The following is a 23,137-nucleotide window of genomic DNA, read 5'->3' as shown; positions in this document are numbered from 1 at the left end:
AAAAAACAAAGTAAACTGACAGCTATTTAACAAACACTACAATGTCTTAAAAACTTAACTTTTAGCACAGAGCCAAATCTTATAAGGGGTTTTTAAGTGTATTTACTTTTCTATGTTTTCAAGTTGCGGTGATGTGCATTAATTAAAATCGGTTTTTTAAAACCTAAGTGAGGTTCTTTCAAGAATGTTAAATTATACAAAACTGCCTAAAGGGACTTCCCTGGTGGTGCAGTGGTAAGAATCCACCTGCCAATGCAGGGGACACAGGTTCGACCCCTGGTCCAGGAAGATCCACATGCCGTGGAGCAACTAAGCTTGTGCGCCACAACTACTGAGTCTGCGCTCTAGAGCCTGAGAAGCACAACTACCGAGCCCGTGCTCCACAGTAAGAGAAGCCACTGCAGTGAGAAGCCTGCACACTGCAACGAAGAGCAGCCCCCCGCTCTCCACAACTAGAGAAAGCCCACGTACAGCCAAAAAATTAAAAATAAATACCCAACTCTAAAAAAAAACCCCAACAAACTGCCTAAAGGATATTATTTCAGGACATAGCCAGTAATGCAAAACTACAAAAGGCAAAAAAATCACAATAATGAAATTCCGCTTTAAAGCTTCCTGGTTGAAATGGGATACATTAATACACATTTTTCCAAATATTGATTAATACTTTTGAATATTTTAATCTAAAATCTTTAGCAAATGCTAACTAAATATTTCCTTTCTCTTTTTTAAAACACTTGCTTTACACATTTCCAATCTGGGAAGAAATGGACACTTATAATCTAAAATAATTTTAATAGAAAAGTATTACAGAATTTTGTAATGGACATACTTTTAATATATTCTCATGTGTACTATTTCTTAAGGAATTTTTTAATAGACAGTTTATTTTGGAAAGCATCAAATGTGGCTAATTCAGTCTTTTTATTCATCACAATGGAAAATTAATGCAATTTCAAAACTCTTCAATATATAATGTACCTTGACATTTAGAAAATCATCCACAAAGCTTTCTTAAGGAAACTATATGAAATGTTTGAAAGGCAAGCACATTGATGGAATGACAAACAGAAAATCTACATTCCAAGAATAGTTTTATTGTCTTAGTTATATTGTCACCATCATAAAAAATTTATTTACTCACCAACTTCCTTGACTTACCAAGTTTAAAAAGAAGTACACCCAAAGGTCCTCTGTCAAACTTGAGGAAGAGGAGATCATAGATGTCCCCACTTTCAGGCTTCTTAGAAACAACCTGCGGAGCTATCCACTGCATTTGAACAAGACTGCTAGAAACATCAAAGAATTTTTTGAATTGTAGAGTCTCCCTAGGTGAGCGGTCTTCAGCCAAAAGCTGGATGTTAATAGGAGAAAGAGCCATATCAAAAATTTGCAGCTCCCCTTGGTTACTGCCAACTAGCAGAATGGCACCACTTGGGTGGCAGCTTATTAATGAAGGCAGAACTTCAGCCTGAGCTAAGACAGTCACTCTACGGTGAGTTTCATAAAGGATTACTGAAGAATCTTCACAGCCCAGAATCAGTTTGTCTTCAGTAACATTCCTGCAACAGCTAATGGCCTTCGATCTTAGTGGTATTCTGGTGACTGATACACACTGGATTTTGTGCCGAACACATTCATAGATGCAACTGTCAGCCATGGGCTCTTTGTCTACACTGATGGAGCACTCCACTGTCAACACCTGATAAGGCTGTTTGGTGCCAAAGCGAACATCCAGTGGATCCCATTCCGTGCGTACAGAACTCAGAACCTGTAAGAAATGTATCAAGTATGTTCATATAGACCTTGGTTTTTCTTCAGCTGTCACGCATAGCCCTGCATATTAATCTAGAATCCTATTGAATACCATCAACTATCACCTTAAATATCAGCAGCATATAAGCAGGTATGTGTATACCTCATATAGAACACATATAAATATATATAGCACATATTTAGGACAGCTGCAGAAATTAAACTATAAAATTTTAACTTAAACACTTCGTTTTAGGAAGTCTGTAAATAACATAAAGACAAATATTTCCCATGATATATAAAAACTAATGAAGTGGGCTTTTAGTAAAATAATATGGCTAGCAGAATATCTAAAGACATTAAAAGTTTGATTTTTAAAAGGATGAATAAAGAACTTAAACAATTTAGTCAATCTCCTTCCAACCCACTACCCCTCCCAATTCTGAAATTATTGGTAAATTACTTACCAGAAATATATATTTCTAATTAGTTGGGCAGGGTAGGCAAAGGAAAAAACTTTAAAACCCTGTCAACAGTCCTGTAGAAATATTTTACTGTCAGAAAAGATATGAAGGGTTGTTAAGTAGATAAATGACCAATAGAAAGAAATAAGAAGGTAATGCACTAGTTTTAAAATTAAAAAAAAAAAGACCTGGTAGGTAATACGATTTGCAATACTGGAGAGGCAAAATTTAAAAAGCATTTCTGGTGCAGAAAGGAAAGGCTACAAAGAAACGCCACAGCAGAAGAACAAAGAAATAAAACAACAGGCCATTCACTTTATTCATATGTAAATGTGGGAGGCCAAGAACCTGGAGAGTGGTATCAAAGATAGTTTCTAACACTTTGTCGAAAACTTCAAAATTAGATTTAGAAACATTAAAAAGTACATTTCTACACGAGATAAAATTTCACAGAACTATGCATGTGCGCACGCACACACACACACATACACAAGTGCATGTAAAATCCGATGAAATCCAACTAAGGCCAGTACCTGAGTTAATAGTTATACCAAGGTCTTGTTCCAGGATTTGACAATGTACTGCAGTAATGTAAGATACTATCATTGGGGCAAACAAGGGGAAGAGGTACAGGAAGGGAATTTGCTTTTAGCCTATTTTGGCAATTATATTAGCAGTTTCTTGAGAGTCAAACTATTTCAAAAAAAAATTTTTCTTTTTTTAAAGCACATACAGCTATGTTACATGGTACTGACTTGGGGAGGGAAAAGGGGTTGATGTGAATCTTTTTAAAAATCCATCCTACACATCATTACCAAACTAACCTTCCTAAACTAAATGTTTTTGCTATCATTCCCCTGTTCAAACCCTTTAATAGCTACCACTAACGAATAAATTAAATTTTTATTCCCCTGCCTGGTATGCAAAACAATATAGGATCCATATCCAACCCCTTCCCTCCCTCACACTCACTTTCCTGCTCTTGTTTTCCTTTTTTGTCTAATATATGCTTGAGTATGAGCTACATGCCAGGCACTGGTCCTGGCACTGCTGGGGATACAGCAGTAAGTCCTCACCCTCAGAGAACATACAGGCTAATGGCTGAAGACAAAGTAACAATTCACAAACAAACATACATAGGATGTTAGTGATCCTATATATGTACTTCCTAAGTACTATGAAGAAAAATAAAGCAAAGTAACAGGAATGGGAAGGGGAGGTAATAGAAGTCAGGACAGGCCTCTCTGATAAAGTTGACCTAAAATAAGTGAAGGGTAAGCCATGCAGCCACCTGGGAGAAGAAGGCTCCAGGCAGAGGAAGCAAACATCCTAAGGTAGCACTCTTGGCCTGATGAAGGAACAATGGGAGACAAACATGGCTAGATAAAAGGGAGCAAGGAAGAAAACACTGGGAATTGGGGGAGGGAGAAGACTGTGAAATGGCTTGTAGGCCATTATCGGGACTTTGGCTTTTCCTCTAAACAAGATGAGAAGCCATAAGGAGGGACAAGACCTGACTCGCAAATTCTAGTGTTATCTCCGACAGTCTCCCTTCATTACTCTACTCTGAGGTCAAACTAAAGCTGCATTTTCCCAGCTCTGTAACTTGTTAAATTAAACAAGGAGGCTGTTCAACTGATGAGGTCCGAATTCCATTGCAACCTCTGTAAGCAAACCAAAACCCAAACCTGCAAATGCCTCAAAGTTACAAAATCAAAACACTAAGGATAACCATTACAACAGCCAATTAGGCTTTAAACTATAGCCAATCAAATAATTTCCTTTCTTTGCTTCTGCACTTTCACTGTCAGTCTTTTCCCTGCCTCATATCAGTAGGATGTTCCTAACCACTTCCAGTTTGGCACTGCCCCACCAGAAACGATTTACTCAAACTCTGAAAACTTTTACTATGCCTCAGCTTATCTTTCAACAGCTTCACTCATGTCCTTTACCTCAGGGGTCCCCAACCCCCAGGCCACAGGCCAGTACCAGTCCGAGGCCTGTGAGGGATCCGGGCCACACAGCAGGAGGTGAGCAGCAGGAGAGCGATTGCAGCTTCACCTGTATTTACAGCAGCTCCCGAACGTTCGCATTACCACCTGAGCTCCGCCTCCTGTCAGATCAGCGGCGGCATTGGATGCTCATAGGAGCGTGAACCCTACTGTGAACTGCACATGTGAGGGATCTAGGTAGCACGCTCCTTATGAGAATCTAATGCCTGATGATCTGAGGTGGAGATGAGGCAGTGATGCTAGCGCTGGGGAAAGGCTGCAAATACAGATTATCATTAGCAGAGACCATAATAAATCAATTGCTTGCAGACACATATCAAAACCCTATCAGTGAGTGGCAAGTGATAATTAAGCTGCATCTGGTGGCAGGCTTTATAGTGGCAAGTGAGTTGATGTACTTCAATTGTACAGCTGCATCTGGTGGCAGGCTTTAAATCAGAATCCGACATTTATTTTAGTCTGCACATGGCCTGCCCATTATTTTACTTACCACTTCTGTCTGCGCCTCTTTCCCGTACTGAGCACTTGTCTCAGTCACAGTTTTGGTAAGCCCACAAGCTAACCTTAGCCAGAATGAGTAAAAAAAACAAATGTCGCTGGAGAGCTTCTTTGAAAAGGAGGAAAGACCAAATGATAAGACAGCAGAAGACTCTAAGACTACCAACAAAAAGAAAGCTGCATTTAAAAGAAAATACCAAGAGTCCTACTTAAATTAATGGGTTCATTGCAACAGGTGATTCACACTCTCCAAGCCTGCTTTGTATAATATGTGGCAACCGGCTATCCAACAAAGCCATGAAACCTTCAAAACTGCTTCGCCACATGGAGACCAAGCACCCTGAATTAAAAGACAAGCCTTTGGAGCTTTTCAAAAGAAAAAAACGTGAACACGAAGAACAGAAGCAATTACTGAAGGCCACCATTTCATCAAATGTGTCTGCACTGAGAGCATCATTCTTAGTGGCTAACCGCATTGCTAAAGCTAAGAAGCCCTTTACTATTGGTGAAGAAGTTGATCCTGCCTGCTGCTAAGGACATCTATCGTGAACTTTTAAGAGGCTGCAGTTCAAAAGGTGGCACATGTTCCTCTTTTGGCTAGCACCATAACAGACGAATTGATGAAATAGCAGAGCATATTAAGGCGCAATTGTTAGAGAGGAGTAATGAGTCACCGTGGTACGCAATCCAGGTTGATGAGTCTACCGATGTTGACAAGACAACAATGCTTGTTTTTGTGCAATATATTTTTCAGGAGGATGTGCATGAGAATATGCGATGTGCACTTTTGTTGCCAACCAATACCACAGCGGCAGAACTATTCAAGTCTTTGAATGATTACATATCAGGAAAACTGAATTGGTCATTTTGTGTCGGTATATGCACGGACGGAGCAGCTGCCATGACTGGACGGCTTTCTGGTTTCACTACTCGGGTCAAAGAGGTCGTTTCTGAATGTGAGTCTACGCACTGTGTCATCCATAGAGAAATGCTGGCTAGCCGGAAAACGTCACCTGAACTTAACAACGTTTTGCAGGATGTGATTAAAATTATCAACCACGTTAAAGTACATGCCCTTAACCCACGTCTGTTCGTGCAGCTCTGTGAGGAGATGGATGCAGAGCACACGTCTTCTCTCATACACAGAAGTGAGACGGCTTCTAAGGGTAGATCACTGGCCAGAGTTTCTGAGTTATGAGAGCCGCTCCAGAGATTTCTTTTAGAAAAACAGTCACCACTGGCAGCACATTTTAGTGACACAGAATGGGTCGCAAAACTTGCTTACTTGTGTGGCATATTCAACCTGCTCAACAAACTCAATCTGTCACTTCAGGGGAGAATGACAACTGTATTCAAGTCTGCAGATAATGTGGCTGCATTCAAAGCCAAACTGGATTTATAGGGGCAACGAGTGAACACTGGGATTTTTCACATGTTTCAAGCATTAGCAGAGATTTGGAAAGAGACGGAGCCCAGGGACTTCTTTGTCCCAGCTGGTGCATGATCACCTATCTCAGCTTTCAAAAGAGTTTGAGCATTACTTCCCAACCACACAAGACCCCCGAACTGGGCAGGAATGGATCCTTGACCCATTTGTGAATAAGCCAGGTGAACTGACCTTGTCCGTGCTAGAAGAGGATCAACTACTTGAGATCGCAAATGATGGCGGCCTTAAAAGTATGTTTGAGACAACTTCAAATCTCCATACGTTCTGGATTAAAGTCAAGGTGGGATAGCCTGATTACCACAAAAGCACTGAAAAGCCTGCTTCCATTTCTAACATCCTGTCTTTGTGAAGCAGGGTTTTCTGCAGTGACAGCAACCAAAACGAGATTACGGAGTAGCCTGGACATAGCAACACACTTCATGTGTCACTGTCTCCCATCACCCCCAGATGGGACCATCTAGTTGCAGGAAAACAAGCTCAGGGCTCCCACTGATTCTGCATTATGGTGAGTTGTATAATATTTCATTATATACTACAATGTAATAATAATAGAAATAATAGAAATAAGTGCACAATAAAGGTAATGCTCTTGAATCATCCCAAAACTATCCCCACACCACCCCCCCATCTGGTCCATGGAAATACTGTTTTCCATGAAACCCGTCCCTGGTGCCAGAAAGGTTGGGGACCACTGATTTACTTGAAATCCACACTCTTCACCCACACAGACTCAGTATTTCCTACCAACAATACTCACTCTTGAAGAATTAGACCAAATGCTATTTCAGTTTCTGAATTTCTTCCAGCTGGGCAGCATCCTTCCTTCCTTAGATCTCACTTCCATACCCTCTTCCCCACTCCAACTTGGCCAATGTGTGACATTCGTTTGGCCTTTTATTTACTTCTAATTTTTGATCATATGTCATCATTTTGACTATAAGCTTAAAAAAATAAACTGTCTCATCTATTTTACACTTTTTTGTGTATGCTGTGTAGGCAGCTAGCCAAAAACTATGCTGGTAAGAGCTTTTTAAAAAATATATAAAAATTTTAAAAAACATCACACTATAATGGTGGTTGAATTATCATACTTTCAGAAAGCTTAGAGATTTGTAAAGGAAGCCCTAGGGCAGAAAACTGGGAGGCCAGGTGACGCTGAATAGGACCTGAACTCACACAGGGACAGCCTAAAAGGAGGGGCCAAGCAAGACAGCAGTCTTGGCATAGAACAGGTTAGCCCCAAGGTGCAGGAAGAAGGGTCCCAGGCTTCCTCAGTTCCAAAAGTATGTAAGACTCTTCCCAATAGGCTCTGTAGTTTCACCAAGAGAAAGGGGTTAAAAGGGAAGTAAGACCATGGACCCCTTATACTCCTTCTCCTCCACTGCCAATCCCTGATATCTCTAAAAAGCTAGCAAAGGTCAGATTTAATACCAAATTCTGATTAAAAAAAGAAACGTAACACTATATATTTATTGAAGTATAGCTGATTAACAATATTATATTTGTGATTCAATATTTTTATAGATTAGACTCCATTTAAAGTTATTACGAAATAATGGCTGCATTTCCCTATTTCTTAATACCCTACTCCTATTTTGCCCTTCCCCCATCCCTCTCCTCACTGGTAACCACTAGTTTGTTTTCTGTATCTGTAAGTCTGCTTCTGTTTTGTAATATTAATCTGTTTTATTTATTAGATTCCACATATAAGTGTTAATATAGAGTATTGTCTTTCTTTGTCTGACTTATTCCACTAAGCACACTATTCTCTAGGTCTATCCGAGTCTCTCCACATTGTTGCAAATGGTTTCATTCCTTTTTATGGCTGAATAATATTTCATTATATATATATAAACACAAATACATACATATATATATATATATATATATATATATATATATATACCATAACTTGTTTATCCATTCATCTGTCGACGGACACTTAGGTAGCTTCCATGTCTTAGCAATTGTAAACAGCGCTCTTGTGAACATTGGGGTACACGTATCTTTTCAAATTAGTTTTCTCTGGATGTAACCAGTAGTAGAATTTCAAGATAATATGCTAACTCTAGTTTTTTAAGGAACCTCCATACTGTTCTCCATAGTGGCTGTATCAATTTATATTCCCAGCAACAGTGCAGGACAGTTCCCTTTTCTCCACACCCTCTCCAGCATTTATTGTTTATAGATTTTTTGATGATGGCCATTCTTACTGGTGTAACGTCACACCTCATTGTAGTTTTCATTTGCATTTCTCTAATAACTAGTGATGTTGGGTATCTTTTCATGTGTCTATTGGCCATCTGTATGTCTTCTTTGGAGAAATATCTATTTAGGTCTTCTGCTCATTTTTTGATTGGGTTGTTTTCTTGATATTAAACTGTATGAATGAGCTGTTTGTATAATTTGGAAATTTATCCCTTGCCGGTAGCATTGTGTGCAAATATTTTATCCCAGTACGCTGGTTGTCTTTTCATTTTTTTAATGGTTTCCTTTGCTATGCAGAATCTTTTAAGTTTAATTAGGTGCCACTTGTTTATTTTTGTTTTTACATTCATTGCTCTAGGAAGTGGATCCAAAAGGATATTGCTGCGATTTATGTCAAAGAGTGCTCTGCCTATGTTTTTCTCTAAGAGTTTTATAGTGTCCAGTCTTACATTTAGGACTTTAGTCCATTTTGAGGGGGGTGTGTGTGTGTGTGTGTGTGTATGCTGTTAGAAAGTGTTCTAATTTCATTCTTTTCAATGTAGCTGTCTAGTTTTCCTAGCACCACTTACTGAAGAGACTTTCTTTCCTCTATTGTATATCCTTGCCTGCTTTGTCATAGATTAGGTGGCCATAGGTGGGTGGGCTTATCTCTGGACGTTCTATTCTGTTCCATTGATCTATATGTCTGTTTTTGTGCCAGCACCATACTGTTTTGACTACTGTAGCTTTGTAGTCTGAAGTCAGGGAGCCTGATTCCTCCAGCTCTGCTTTTCTTTCTCAAGATTGTTTTGGCTATTCGTATTTTTTTGTGTTTCCACACAAATTGTAAAAATTTTTTGTTCTAATTCTGTGAAAAATGCTATTGGTAATTTGACAGGGATTGTGTTGAAACTGTAGATTACTTTGGGTACTACAGTCATTTTGACAATGTTGATTCTTCCAACCCAAGAACATGGTATATCTCTCCATCTGTTTGTGTCATCTTTGATTTCTTTCATCAGTATCTTAAAGTTTTCTGAGTACAGGTTTTTTGCCTCCTTAGATAGGTTTATTCCTAGGTATTTTATTTTTTTTATGTGATGATAAATGATACTGCTTCCTTAATTTCTCCTTCTGATCTTTTGTTAGTATATAGGAATGCAAGAGATTTCTGTGTATTAATTTTTTATCCTGCAAGTTTACCGAATTCATTGGTGTGCTCTACTAGTTTTCTGGTAGCATCTTTAGTATTTTTCTATGTATAGTATCATATCATCTGCAAACAGTGACAGTTTTACTTCTTCTTTTCCAATTTGTATCCCTTTTCTTTTTCTTCTCTGATTGCTGTGGCTAGGACTTCCAAAACTATGTTGAATAAAAGTGGACCGAGTGGGCATCCTTGTCTTGTTCCTGATCTTAGAAGGAATGCTTTCAGAATTTCGCCATTGAGTAGGATGTTAGCTGTGCGTTTGTCATATATGGCTCTTATTACGCTAAGGTATGTTCCCTCCATATCCACTTTCTGAAGAGTTTTTATCATAGATGTTGAATTTTATCAAAAGCTTTTTCTGCATCTATTGAGATGATCATATTGTTTTTATTCTTCAATTTGGTAATGTGGTGTATCACGCTGATTGATTTGTGAATACTGAAAAATCCTTGCATCCCTGGGATAAATTCCACTTGCTCAAGGTGTATGATCCTTTTAATGTATTGTTGGAGTCAGCTTGCTAGTATTTTGTTGAGGATTTTTGCATCTATGTTCATCAGTGAACATAGAACTGGCCTGTAATTCTCTTCATGATATCTTTGGTTTCAGTAACAGGGTGATGGTGGCCTCATAGAAAAGGTTCGGAAGTGTTCTGTCCTCTGCAATATTTTAGAATAGTTTCAGGACGATAGGTGTTAACTCTTCTCTAAATGTTTGGTAGAATTCACCTATGAAGCCATCTGGCCCTGGACTTTTGTTTGTTGGGAGTTTTAAAATTACTGATTCGATTTCAGTACTGGTAATTGGTCTGTTCATATTTTCTATTTCTTCCTGGTTTAGTCTTGAGAGATTGTACCTTTCTAAGAATTTGTCCATTTCTTCTATAATGTACCAGTTTATTGGCATGTAGTTCTTCATAGTAGTCTCTTATGATCCTTTGTGTTTCTGTGGTGTCTATTATAACTTCTCCTTTTTCGTTTCTGATTTTATTGATTTGGACCATCTCCCTTTTTTTCTTGATGAGTCTGTCTAAAGGTTTATCCGTTTTGCATATCATTTCAAAGAACTAGCTTTTAGTGTCATTGATCTTTTCTTTTTTTTTTTAGTCTCTATTTCATTTATTTTTGCCCTGACCTTTATGATTTCTTTCCTTCTACTAACTTTGGGTTTTGTTTGTTCTTTCTCTACTTGCTTTAGGAGTAAAGTTTGGTTGTTTACTTGAGATCTTTCTGGTTTCCTGTGGCAAGCTTGTATCGCTATAAATTTCCCTCTTAGAACTGCTTTTGCTGCATCCCATAGGTTTTAGATCATCGTATTTTCTTTTTCATTTGCCTCAAAAAATGTCTCATTTCATTTTTTGATTTGCTCTTTGATTTCTTCAGTGATTCAGAAACCAGACCTTATTGAAGAAACCGATAATTCCAGGTTTGCAGCAGGAAATGTACATGAAAGCATGGGCCGTATTGTTACACCAGACAGAGGGAAGCTACCCAAGACTACTGAGGTCATGACAAGAAGAGGAGCCAACTTGAGGAGGCTCCCACTGCCCAAAGTTAAGAATCTGAGCTTTCAAAAGGATAACAATTACAATTTATGAAACCCATTAAGTCAAGAATGTTTAAATCCATGAATTAATAATGCTATTTAAAAAACAAAAACTAATTGGTTACCTTCAGGGAGTGATAGGGAACCAATTCAATCTTGAAAACTAGTAAATAAAAGAAACAGATGCTTATCCTGATTATACTATATGAATCCAGCCACTGGGAAAACAAGTAGGAGATGAGTAGAAGTGTCTCATTATAAAAATATCACAATTAATAAAAAAAATAATATCATTAGATATCACCATTTTGCAACCGTCATGAATTACTGGATCTAGGCATTAAGCATCAATAGCTGCTAAAATCAAAAAAGAGAGACAACCAAAAGAGAGAAAGAGAACCTGACATTATGTGCCTTCTGATTAAAAAGCACTCCTTTGCACACAGTCTTGACAAAACTGACTACTAACTTGCAGAATTTTCAAAAGACAAAGAAACTTGTTGAACCACACCATGATGATGGAACAACAAAATCCAGACTGTGGGACACTGCAGTTTCAACAGATAAATTTTAATTTAAAAAAAAGGGATGGAGTGGGAACTTGCAGATTAAAAGAGAGTTAAAGACACATTAACTTGTTTTAAATAGATAATATTAAACTACAGTTTTGCAGGATGCACATTTAGGTGATAAAAACTATATGAGAAAATGTGTAAAAGTCACAATAGAGATTACTTTGGGGCACCAGGAAAGGGTTGAGATCAAAACAGAGTACGTGGCGCTATTGCTGGTGCCTGGCAAAGTTCTATTTCTTGACCTGAGTGTGGTTCAGGGGTGTTTCCTTAGTAAAAGCTCATTAAACTATATATTTAGCCTCTGTGGTTTTCCTTAGTGTGCTTTAAAATAAAGAGATTTTTTAAAAAAATCATCCCTAAAATAAAAAATCTTGGTTATCTGGTTGAAAGCTAACACAGTTCATACATTTCTTTGGAAGAGATGTCTTTTAAATATTTTGGCTTTTCAGTTGAATAATGCTTTCTGAATACTTCTTTTATCAAATTATACTATATTAAAAGTTGGTCACATTTTGACTTTCCCATCAGTTGGCTGCTCCTCTAAATCACTGCAAAATTAGTTTTTAATTTTTATGGGAAAAAACTTACCTTTGTGAGGTTGTATTTCCCTAGCCCTGACAACAGGTTTTAAGGTTTAATAGCTCTGCTTATGTGTTTTTGATTAATTTGGTTAAACAAATTCAAGTGACCTTTTCTGAGTAAGATATCTTGAAATTACTGCCATACTCAGAAAGCATTAACAAATCCATACAGCTGAAAAGCTAAAACATCTGCTTGAATACAAAGGTAAGGAAAGAGTAAGTTGTGTTGTCACCACATTTTTGACAAAGTTAATGAATTAAATAGTTCTATGATGACGGTAATCACCTTTTCCAAATTTAAGTATAAAGAGTGTGAGGAATTTAAGTAAAAATGACTACCATGTTATGTACAATAATCCATACAGACACCATTAAAAACTATTTTTAAGTGAATCGTACTGATAAAAAATTTCTTTTTCTTCATACTATTGTATATTTTTCAAAACAAATTTTTTTCCCCTAAACTACATAAATCTCTCTGTTCTGTGCTTCTAATTAAGATATGTACTGTTGTTTAGAGCTCTGCAGTGTGAAATTAGACCAGCAGTTTTCTAATATCCATAAAATAAATTAAGAAATGTTCCTCCTCTGAAAGACAGATAATTCAGTCACAGAGAGCTTACTTCTATGTCTCCTTTGTTTTCTTTTTTTTTTGCTGCTTGGTAAGCCAATTTTCTACTTGGAATTTACTGTTAACACTCTCATTTGGTTCAGTATGTGGGCTTTATCCTTTCCATGGTCTGTTATGCAAAAAAGATGGCTTAAAATTTTTTTTCCAGTCTGCTGTAAAGCAGTGGATCTCAACTTGGATGCACATGAGAATCACCTAGGGAACCTGTAAGAGAATACTGATGCCTCCTACCCCTCTGGAGATTCTGATATAACTGGTCTGGGTGGGCTCCTTTGTAAAAGCTCTGCAGGTGACTGTAATGTGTTGCCAAGGCTAAGAACCACTACTCTAGGATCTTGCCATTGTCCAAATAAAAGCTTACTATCTTTTCTGATTGAAATTGGGTGGGAAATTATTTTTTTTAAGTTCTATCATTTAATAGATGCAAAGATTAAATTTCTTCTCTATGAGGCTGCTACTTTTCTAGTCTGAGTTTTAGGGTTTAAGAGTATATCGTATCTCTTATTCTGAGGATTAGCTCAAGGAGTCTATTGGTCGCTAGTGAAAAAATATTTAAAGACATATGCCTGAATATTACTTTTATAGACTAGTGGTTTTAGTTCATGTTACCCTAAATAATGTGCTACAATTCACAGTTAAAGATTATGTCTTCACACACACACAAAGAAACAATTATTTCCCCAGACATTTCTTCCAAAAGCCATTCACCTTTTGCATATAGAAGTTCACGTGAGGTTCTGAAAAAGAAATCTTTACAAATTTTCCTAACAATTTTTTTTTTTTTTTTGCGGTACGCGGGCTCTCACTGTTGTGGCCTCTCCCGTTGTGGAGCATAGGCTCTGGACGCACAGTCCCAGCAGCCATGGCTCACAGGCCCAGCCGCTCCGCGGCATGTGTGATCCTCCCGGACTGGGGCACGAACCCGTGTCCCCTGCATCGGCAGGCGGACTCTCAACCACTGTGCCACCAGGGAAGCTCTAACCGTTTAATTTTGATAGACTGATTGAAAGAGCCAAATTCAAGACAAAAGCTACTTGTCAGAAAAAATGAATTATATATCTTAATATATTATGATCAAAAAATTAGCTATGCAGTCAGTGGTGAACAATTAAAAATCAGGTGCAAGTATTATATACAACTTCATGAAAATCTATTCAAATACTTAAATAAGATGGATAATTTTCCAAAAATACAAATTAAGGAAAATGACTCAAGGAAAAGATAGAATTCCCGAAAAACAAACAACCCTCGAAAAATGGAATCAATTATAAAAAATCTACCTTCCTTGAAAGACAGCACACCCAGGCAGTTCTATATGAGTTTTACCAAACATTCAAGTATCATATAATTCCTTTTGGGACTAGTTCAGAGAGGAGAAAAGAGAAAAGCTAGTCAAATCACTCTATAGGGGTAGTACAACTTTGATATGAAACTTAGAAAGGATAGTAAAAAAAGTAAAATTGTGGGCTTCCCTGGTGGCGCAGTGGTTGGGAGTCTGCCTGCCAGTGCAGGGGGCGCAGGTTCGTGCCCTGGTCCGGGAGGATCCCGCATGCTGCGGAGCGGTTGGGCCTGTGAGCCATTGCTGCTGGGCCTGCGCATCCGGAGTCTGTGCTCCGCGACGGGAGAGGCCATGGCAGTGAGAGGCCCGCGTACCGCAAAAAAAAAAAAAAAAAAAGTAAAATTGTGTACCAACCTTGAGCAAATTGTATATCTCTTTAAAGTTCCCCCCTTATTATCTCTCTAGGTAGAAACAATCATTCCCCACTGGCTCCTCTACAGCTTACACATACTCTATCCACAGCATTATTTAACACTTTAGTGTACTCACATGTTTTCATATTTGTCTCTCATTGGTAGACGCTAAGATCCTTGCGGGCAGGGATAGTTTTGTATTTATATCCCCTGGCATGAAATACAGTGCTTACTCCATGGTCATGCTCAGTAGTTGATGAATGATGTGAAAAGAGAGAGGGAAGGGCCTTTCAGGTAGAAATACCAGTAATTTGTACAGACAGGAGGTGGGAAATAAAGAAGCAGTAAACCATTTGGCTAGAACATAGATTTGTATAAAGAAATAACATTGGAAAGGTAAGTCAGGGCCAGTCAGGGGGACCTTTTCAGTGCCGAGGCTAAGTTTAGTTTCAAAATCTACTGAAGGCGTTTGAACACGCAATGGCTAAATCAGACCTGTGCTTCAGAATCCAGATGTGCACGTTTTTGAGCTGCCCAGGACCTATGTGGTTTAAATCCATCATTTTAAAAATTAGAAAACTACAGTCAGAGAGGGTAGGTGATCTACCCAAGGCCAAAGAACATAGTATTAGTTAAAAGCAGGCAGAAGCTGACAGGAAGTAAATTTGATTAAAGTCACACAGTATATGGTCAACCAACAGGCAAACCGAGGTTTATCCAACTCCAAAGTCCATAAACTAGATGACACCAGGAGATGAAGTACATAGACCATACGTATACCCTTTTTGAACAGTCCTAATTTCAGGTAATAAACTCATTTCAAATAAAGGTAATTTGTGTAATGTAAAACTAAAGGCTGATTTATATTATTTTTACTTTTATTATAAAACAGAACATTTAAAAGAATTCTAGTTGGCTTTATTACATTAAGTCATTTTGATTAAGTCTTTTATTCAGTTAGCTTCTGGACCCAAGATCAATAAAATGGTGGGCATGACAGGAACTGAACAGGAATAAAGCACTTCTTTATCCTCACAAAATCCATACCTGAAGCATTACAACTGGTATTTGTTACTATAACAAATTGGAAAAGTTCCAGAAAAAGGTAAAATAATTAGTTAAAAAGGACTCTTCAGTCTTAAAAGATAGCCTGTAAATTTATAAAACCAGAAGAGGTAGGTAGAGATAGAGAAAACTTGTACTTGTTCATTGTATCTCAGAATACTAATTCTGAAAAATTAAAAAACTTAAAGCCTAAAAGATAATGGATTTAGAGAAAATACAGGAACATACTATTTTACCCAAGCCAAAACATTAAAAAAAACAGGTTGGAGGAGGTTGCTTTTTTTAAAATTACATAAAAAAAGAAACAGAATTTCATACTCAAAGTACTGATACAAGGTGAAAATAGCCATAGGTTCGTGATAATGAATGATGATGGAGAACCACTGTCAGGAATAGATAGGGCAAGATCTTGTCTGCACCTCTTAGATTAACCCTTTTTGTGCTCCTGTCCCAGGCAGGAAACTAGACTGAGAAGGCTGCTCTCCTAAAGCCCTCCTTACAAATCCTTGCCCCAGCCATGGTTTGGCACCACAGTCTTGCAGAAAATAGGCATTTGACTAATGTTTGCTACCTAACTAAAGTTTAAAGAAGGTGATTGATAATATAGCTTCGATAGGCATGAAATCATGAGCAAACAGTAATGACAGTACTAATAATGATAATGACAAGAATCACAATAATAATTGAGAGTTTAATATATGTAGTTATTGCTCTAAATGCATGTATTATCTCATTCATCTTTGTTAACTTTATTTTTCAAATAATGAAACCATAGAGGTTAGTAATCTGCTCAAGGACAGAGAGCTACGTAGTGGCAAAGCTTGGATTTGAACCCAGAAGCTTGTGCTATTAATCACTATGCTATTCAGGCAAGTCCTGAAACTGTGTATCCTCCAGATGTGATACTTTAAGGGATCCCATTTCATATGTAATTGCCTTTGTTGAACATTCGGAAAATAAATTACATGTTTTTAAAAGTATTCACACTTATTTCAGAATAGAAAACTAATAATCCTACTTTATTTTCTCTTCAATAAAATGTATAGATTTGCTTTAGATTTACCTCCAGTCTTCCTTGAGCATAACCCAGGAGCAGCAGATTGGCTCTGTCTTTCTCAGAAGAAATGGGGGCCCAAGGCCAAGCATCATCACTGACCAGTGGCCACCAGCAAACAACTATATCTTGAACACAATTGATAGCTAGACGACGCTGTGTTGTCCTGTTTACTGGGCCAGGGATTTCATAATAGGAAATCTAATGGTTAAAAAAAAAAAAAAGCAGACAAGGATCATTTTTAAAATGCAAAATCCTCAAAGTATTGCAAAAATTAAAGCATCTGTAAATGTAGATAAATGCAAGTAAATATGCATGTTAAACATGTGCTTAAGGAGGTGTCAGAATTTACCAAATTCTTTTGACACATATATAAAAAAGACATATGTTCAAAATTCTCCCCATTTTTAGCAGAGGAAAGGAAAAGGAGAAATGTGAGTTAGGGAGGAATTGGCCATAGCAATCCCAATCAATACCAAAATGTACAGTCATGGTTGCTTGACAGTATCGACCTACACATAGGATTTAAGACCGGCTATATTAAATGACAAGTTCAGTACTGCTGACCAAGAGTGTCTGACTACTGTTTAAGACATAACATGTTAACAATGACTGAATGACTGACAACAATAAAAGGAAAAACAACTTGAGGCAAATATCACTTTAAAGAATATATGAGACACATACACAAAAATTCTGCATAAAGGGATAAGTCACAGCATCATGCTGCATAAAAGTTTATGCAGCTTCTGAGAATTATGCTTTTCTTTCTTAGGACGGATTTGTAGAATTTATTATTCAAACTATGTTATTTTGGAACATGGTTATTTGAAAACATAAGCACGGCACCATCTGGGTGACACATGCCAAGGAAATATAGATTGCACCGTATTTCTGCTTAAGGAATTAATGGAAGGTTGATAGCTTGGAAGCCAAAAAAAAAAAAAAAAACTATCTTGCCATTGCTGGTCAGCAATAATCGAACCACTTTCTGGGGATTAAGCGCATGGCTAAGCCTACTGGACCAGACACTAGCAAAGGGCAGGGGGTCTTCTTATCAGAGAAATGCTTCTGGAGCCAGTCTCACTACATGACAGATTGCTTTCATATTCCTGTCTGCAAGGCAACAAAGGATGGCAGTAATGCGATAATGCCAGAGTGCAATGGGTGTTAAGAACCCGTTGCATTTATGTATTGTATTTAGTAAATAATCAGGCTCATCCAAATTGTGATCTCACCACTCAACCAAGGCCATTAAAATCAAGGTTAATGCTTTAATAATCCTCTGCTATTTTTTTTAATATGGTCAAAAGGAACCCTTTTCTATTTGCATGCCCATAATATTATTGACCTCTTCATCCTCTGAATGCACATCAAAAGGAACTGAAATCAAAGTAATTACCAATGTTGTTCTCTCATGGTAAACATTTAACTCCTTGCACTGTCCCTGTCCCTTCACTGTTAAATAAATTGAATTGGATTTTTAAAATGTAGACAGGAAAACCCGTTAAAGGTCAACACTTTCAGGATATTTCCCCTACATTTTTCTTTGCCAAAATTGTTTCAATCTAAAAGGATTAAATTATGGTACAGCTGTAAAGAAAAGCAGAATTATAGTACTCTACACTATTTCCTTGTTTTAAAATCCAAATGGGCAATGACAGACAACACAGATGTACTTTATGCTTTGAAGTGCAAATTCTTATATTTAAGCTCTCAATATCACTATTTTAACTAGCTATCTTCTTAAGAGAAATACCACAATGGAATTGCTAAGTCCTTAAAAATATAGCTACATTATTTTGATGTCCTACCTGCCATGTAAACATGTTACTTAAGAATTTCTAGATGAGAACTGGCACTTTCAGTCCTCACATAATGCAAATCATATATGTTATCTGAAATTTCATGTTTGCTATGAGTATTAATGGCATCAGTGTTCTATCACAATGGTCAGGAAGGCAAGTGAAATGAGTAAGTTTCTTAAAACATCCTTCCAATGGACAAATGGCAGTTTTTACTAAGTATTTAAATACCTATATTTAAAATACTGAACCAGAAAATGAAATCCATGGGTTTTCCAAAGGGAAGCAGGCTACTTCTCTAATGTAAAGAAATGACATGGAGTGCTCATGGAGTGCTTAATTTCTCAAAGCTAAAGGCAGAATGAATAAACAAATAAGTAACTCCCTTATTCAAGGTATAGGGCCCATATACTCGGTCTATTTTTCACATCTTTTCATCAGAAAAGATGACATCCTGACAGTTTCTCTCTGCTCTCATTAACGGGGAGCTAATATCATTCAGCTGAGAAGACTTTGCCAAATTATCCACCACACCTAAGATGGAGAAACTAGTCATACAAAATTTTATATAAATGCATTAAAAACAGTTACTTGAGCTAATGCTTGAGCTAATGCATACTGGTGCATTTTAAAGACCAGTATTAGTAAATAAACAACATTTTAAGTAAATCTACAGTTAGCCATTCTGGAAAATAATACCCCATTAAGAATGCTAAACCAATTTTTTTTACTAAACAAAATATATGAATACCACTGATTTTCAGTTTAAAAGAATCAATATTATACAAAGTGTTATAGAAGCTCCACAAAGTTGGCAGACAAAACCAAATTTTAGTTTATTACCACAGTGAAACACTTATTTAATGTATTTTATCCCATGTTAAAAATCTTTTTTGTAAGAGTAGATTTTTCCACTAAATAAAATTAAATCCTCCCATACCACCACCACCTCAGTCACAATAAGAAATAATGCAAAAGGGTAAAAGGTTAGGTTCAATACTACTTTTCAAACACACACACAAAGTTGACTTTTAAGAATCTTTGCCCTTGTTACAGACACTCTAGGTATGGTGTAAGTGTGCATCTTGTTTAAGGAAGCTGTATATCAGCCCCGTTCCCAGTGAACTGTCTCAAATCCACGTCACAGAGGCTGGATCAATCTTGCAAACACAAGTCCTTGCTGAAAAGAGGCCTTGAACTGAAACAGCCTGGAAAATGTATTAGATACTCATCCTACCAGAGAGTATGCCTTCCAAGCAGTTAAAATGTAATGTGGCAAAACTTAAATTAAATACATCATTTAAAATAAAAATCCTGCCTTAACAGATGCAAGGTCCCTGATACAAGGAAACAAATTACCTGGAGTTACTGAAGGGAGAGATACTAACACAGGAAGGATATTTCTTTTTGCATTTTTCTCCACAGTTAGAGTTGGGTGTGGGGGGCGGGGGAGTCTTCCCACTCTTCGTTTATTACACATTTCTATTAACCTTTGAAAGTGCCTTCTTCTTTCTTTCTTTTCTTGTGAAATGGAAGCCAGAGAAGCTACCCTTGCCTAGAAGGATGATACCGGGTCTTAGGGGAAAATGAGAATGGTGTATATACTACCACTAGCAAGAAAACCATTTTCGAAAGTATAACTTGCCTCTATTATCTGTCTCTGACTTCCGTAAGTACTATATAAATTACTCCAAGCATGCCACTGTTAGACCCCCATAATGAGAGTGAAAAAGAAAACTCTGGATGGCCACTGTTTCTAGTTGATCAAGCTTAATCTTATAATAACTCTGGTTTTTCTGAAATCCAGAATCATTCAATAAAAACAAGCATAACATCAACTCATGTGATACTCTAGCATACCTTAATAATTAACAATATGACTATATAAAATGAAATCTCTACCTTATAATCCAAGGCTGAGAGTTTTTCCAGTCTTTTGTTTATATCAGGAGAACCCATCTTCTTGGTAAACTGAATAAAACATAGTTTGTTTTGTGCCAAAAATGATAAGATGATAAAGCTGTCTGTGAGAAGAGCTTAAAAAAAAAAAAGATTTGATAATACTAGCAAATACTAAGTTGGAATAAAATAATAAAGAATTAACAGTTTCTTCCACTGAAATGTTACAAAAAACTATTTTCAGAAGATAAATGAATATTAATTGAAATAACTAAAGTCTCCTAAATACCATTATGACATTTTACAAAGATAATAAAGATACTGGGAATAAACAACAATCATCAATCTAATCATGCATGGATTTGATACTTTTTCTTTTTTCCTAAGACCATTTCAATATACACTGATGTTTGGGGACAACCTCCAAATAAGATGTATTTGGAATAGGGCTAAGAAAAGCATAAAATAAAGACCGTTTCACATCTGAATGTAAAGATAAAAACGTTCACTTTTATTTGTGCTTAGCCTTTAATCCTGTGTTTATATGATATAAACCATCTGAGAATAAATTGGATCTATTAGGGGATACAGATCCGTGTTCTCCACCAATTTTTAAAAAAATTTTTCATCAATGAATCTTCTTTCTGAGGGTATACTAGTTGAATGAAATAAAGCATATTATATCCAATACACACATTATATAAAATAATATTTGATAATGAAGAGTAGCAAAAATATTTCTACAGCTTTATTTTTAGAGCACACAGGTAGATAATTAATATTCATAGGTTACATAAAGGGCCGTTAATGTTATAAAAATTGTTGATAAAAACATATAGTAGGAATTTGAGAAATGCTTTATATTGTTCCCAGCATAAAGAAATTATTGAATGTTTTATATATTTTTCTTTACTTCCATACCCTGACTGTGCAAGCAGTAACCAACAGTATATCTACACAATTACAGGAGAATCTGGAGAACTGCCAAGAAATCACATTGTTATCATGGTCTCATGAGAGTGTATCATTTGTGGTATAAATAAAAGAAACAAGTGAAAAAAGATATCTCAGTGACATGAATAGTGTTGGAAGTCTCCTTTTAATTCTTATGGAGGAGAATCAATATGACAAAATCATCACAGCCACTATTTTCTTTGCAGTGTCAATGAAGGGGTCAATTATTAGACATATGAAAATGGAACCTCTTCCATAGGGAAGCTTGCTTAGCACCATGATCCTATAAGGAAAAGGAAATGGCACACTTATAACCTTAATACCAGCTTTCATTATCAGGAATATGGCTAATGATAGCCAACCTGCAGAGTGCTTTTCTCTGCAGGATTTATTCAGAGATATTTATTCAGAGATAGCTAGTGAGCACACACAACAGAAGGAAGGTTTCTGTAATCTAACCTCTGTCCTTTCCATTAGATCACACTTTCCTTTGATTATTCAATTAAAGATACTGACAATTTTCAATCTCTAATGATAATGCAATCTGTTTCTTAGACCATTTTTTTTACCTTGAATTAAAGAACATAATCTTAAAACTTCAGGAGTCAGCACACCGTAGTGCAAAGAAAATGGGCTTTGCAGCCAGAACCTGGGTTCAAATCTCAACCTAGTCATTTTTGGGCTAGTCCTTAGTATCTCATTAGTGGTCATGTTCCTTAGTATTTCAGCTTCAATTTCCTTACCCATAAAATGGAAATAACTATACCTTATAAGGAATAGTTTTTTAAATTAAATGATATACGTAGGTTAGCACAGCATAGAGCCTTTTAGGAATTAATAAATGTCAGTACCCTACTTTTTCAATTACTGGCTTAAAGTCTTTTTTTATGTGCTTCGTAGCAATTATGTACCGATTGCGGTATCACTTAATGGGATTCAGATTTATCTAGTATATTTGGCACTGACTTTTGATATTTATAAATACTGCCCAACTCTCTCAAAAGTTAGTATTCACAGACTGGTAACAGAGAATCTTCCTAACAGCCAAAACACAGGTTTTGTTTTTGCTTTTGTTTTTTTTTACTGGTGGCTGTGTTGACAAATTTGGGTTATTTATTATTCAAAATTCATGTGAAAATGAAAAATATCTGAAATGTCAATACACCAAAAAAAAATAAACACCTCTTTTGAAAATACATTCACATTTTTTTAAGCAAAGAGTGAAAAATACTCAAGGATATGAGCCTAACACTTGACAAAAACTTTGATATTAAATATTAGTCACAACTTGTATGGGTCCCAGGGGTTGTAACTATGCTATTACAAGCAATTACTTGTGTTTTCAAGTCCCCAGTGGTAATAATTAGTCTACCTGTTGACACACTATTTCTCCTGCCCCACTGTTAATGCAGGCAATTGATTTGCACACGGGGGTAATTACCATCACTGATGGTGTCTGAGATGAGCTTCCCCACCAGGCTTCTGTCAATCACCACTTTCTCCAGCTGCGGCCCGGAAAGGCTTAAGGACACCAGCACACCTGAACCAAAGAGAAGCTAAAACCAGGGAAAGGGGGAGAGGGGGAGGGAGATATACTGAGAATTAGAATCTTTTAAAAATCTCTCTCCAAATGCACAACTTATACAGATATTTACATGTGCATCTACACCATGGAATTATAAAGAGCTTTTCTTCTTCAAAAAACAATCACTGACATTCTGAGTAAAAAGATACAGGTGGTTAAATGATGCAACACAATAAGG

At 36.8% G+C, this 23,137-nt stretch overlaps 1 protein-coding gene across 2 annotated transcripts in view; it reads right to left on the bottom strand.

The window, feature by feature from the left end:
- Window positions 1-23,137, bottom strand: part of WDPCP (WD repeat containing planar cell polarity effector) — a 255,661-nt gene that overhangs the window by 98,416 nt on the left and 134,108 nt on the right. For both annotated transcript variants that reach the window (XM_070046891.1, XM_070046892.1), the window contains exons 7-10: window positions 22,816-22,930; window positions 20,424-20,557; window positions 16,726-16,917; window positions 1,162-1,771 (exon numbers count right to left, since the gene is read on the bottom strand). In XM_070046891.1, the coding sequence (XP_069902992.1) occupies window positions 1,162-1,771; window positions 16,726-16,917; window positions 20,424-20,557; window positions 22,816-22,930 (1,051 nt within the window). The remainder of the gene's footprint in view (window positions 1-1,161; window positions 1,772-16,725; window positions 16,918-20,423; window positions 20,558-22,815; window positions 22,931-23,137) is intronic.

Source organism: Globicephala melas, chromosome 12 (genome assembly GCF_963455315.2).
Source record: "Globicephala melas chromosome 12, mGloMel1.2, whole genome shotgun sequence".
Lineage (NCBI taxonomy): Eukaryota > Metazoa > Chordata > Mammalia > Artiodactyla > Delphinidae > Globicephala > Globicephala melas.
The sequence above is the reverse complement of the archived record's forward strand: the minus strand, read 5'-3'. Positions and strand labels throughout refer to the sequence as shown.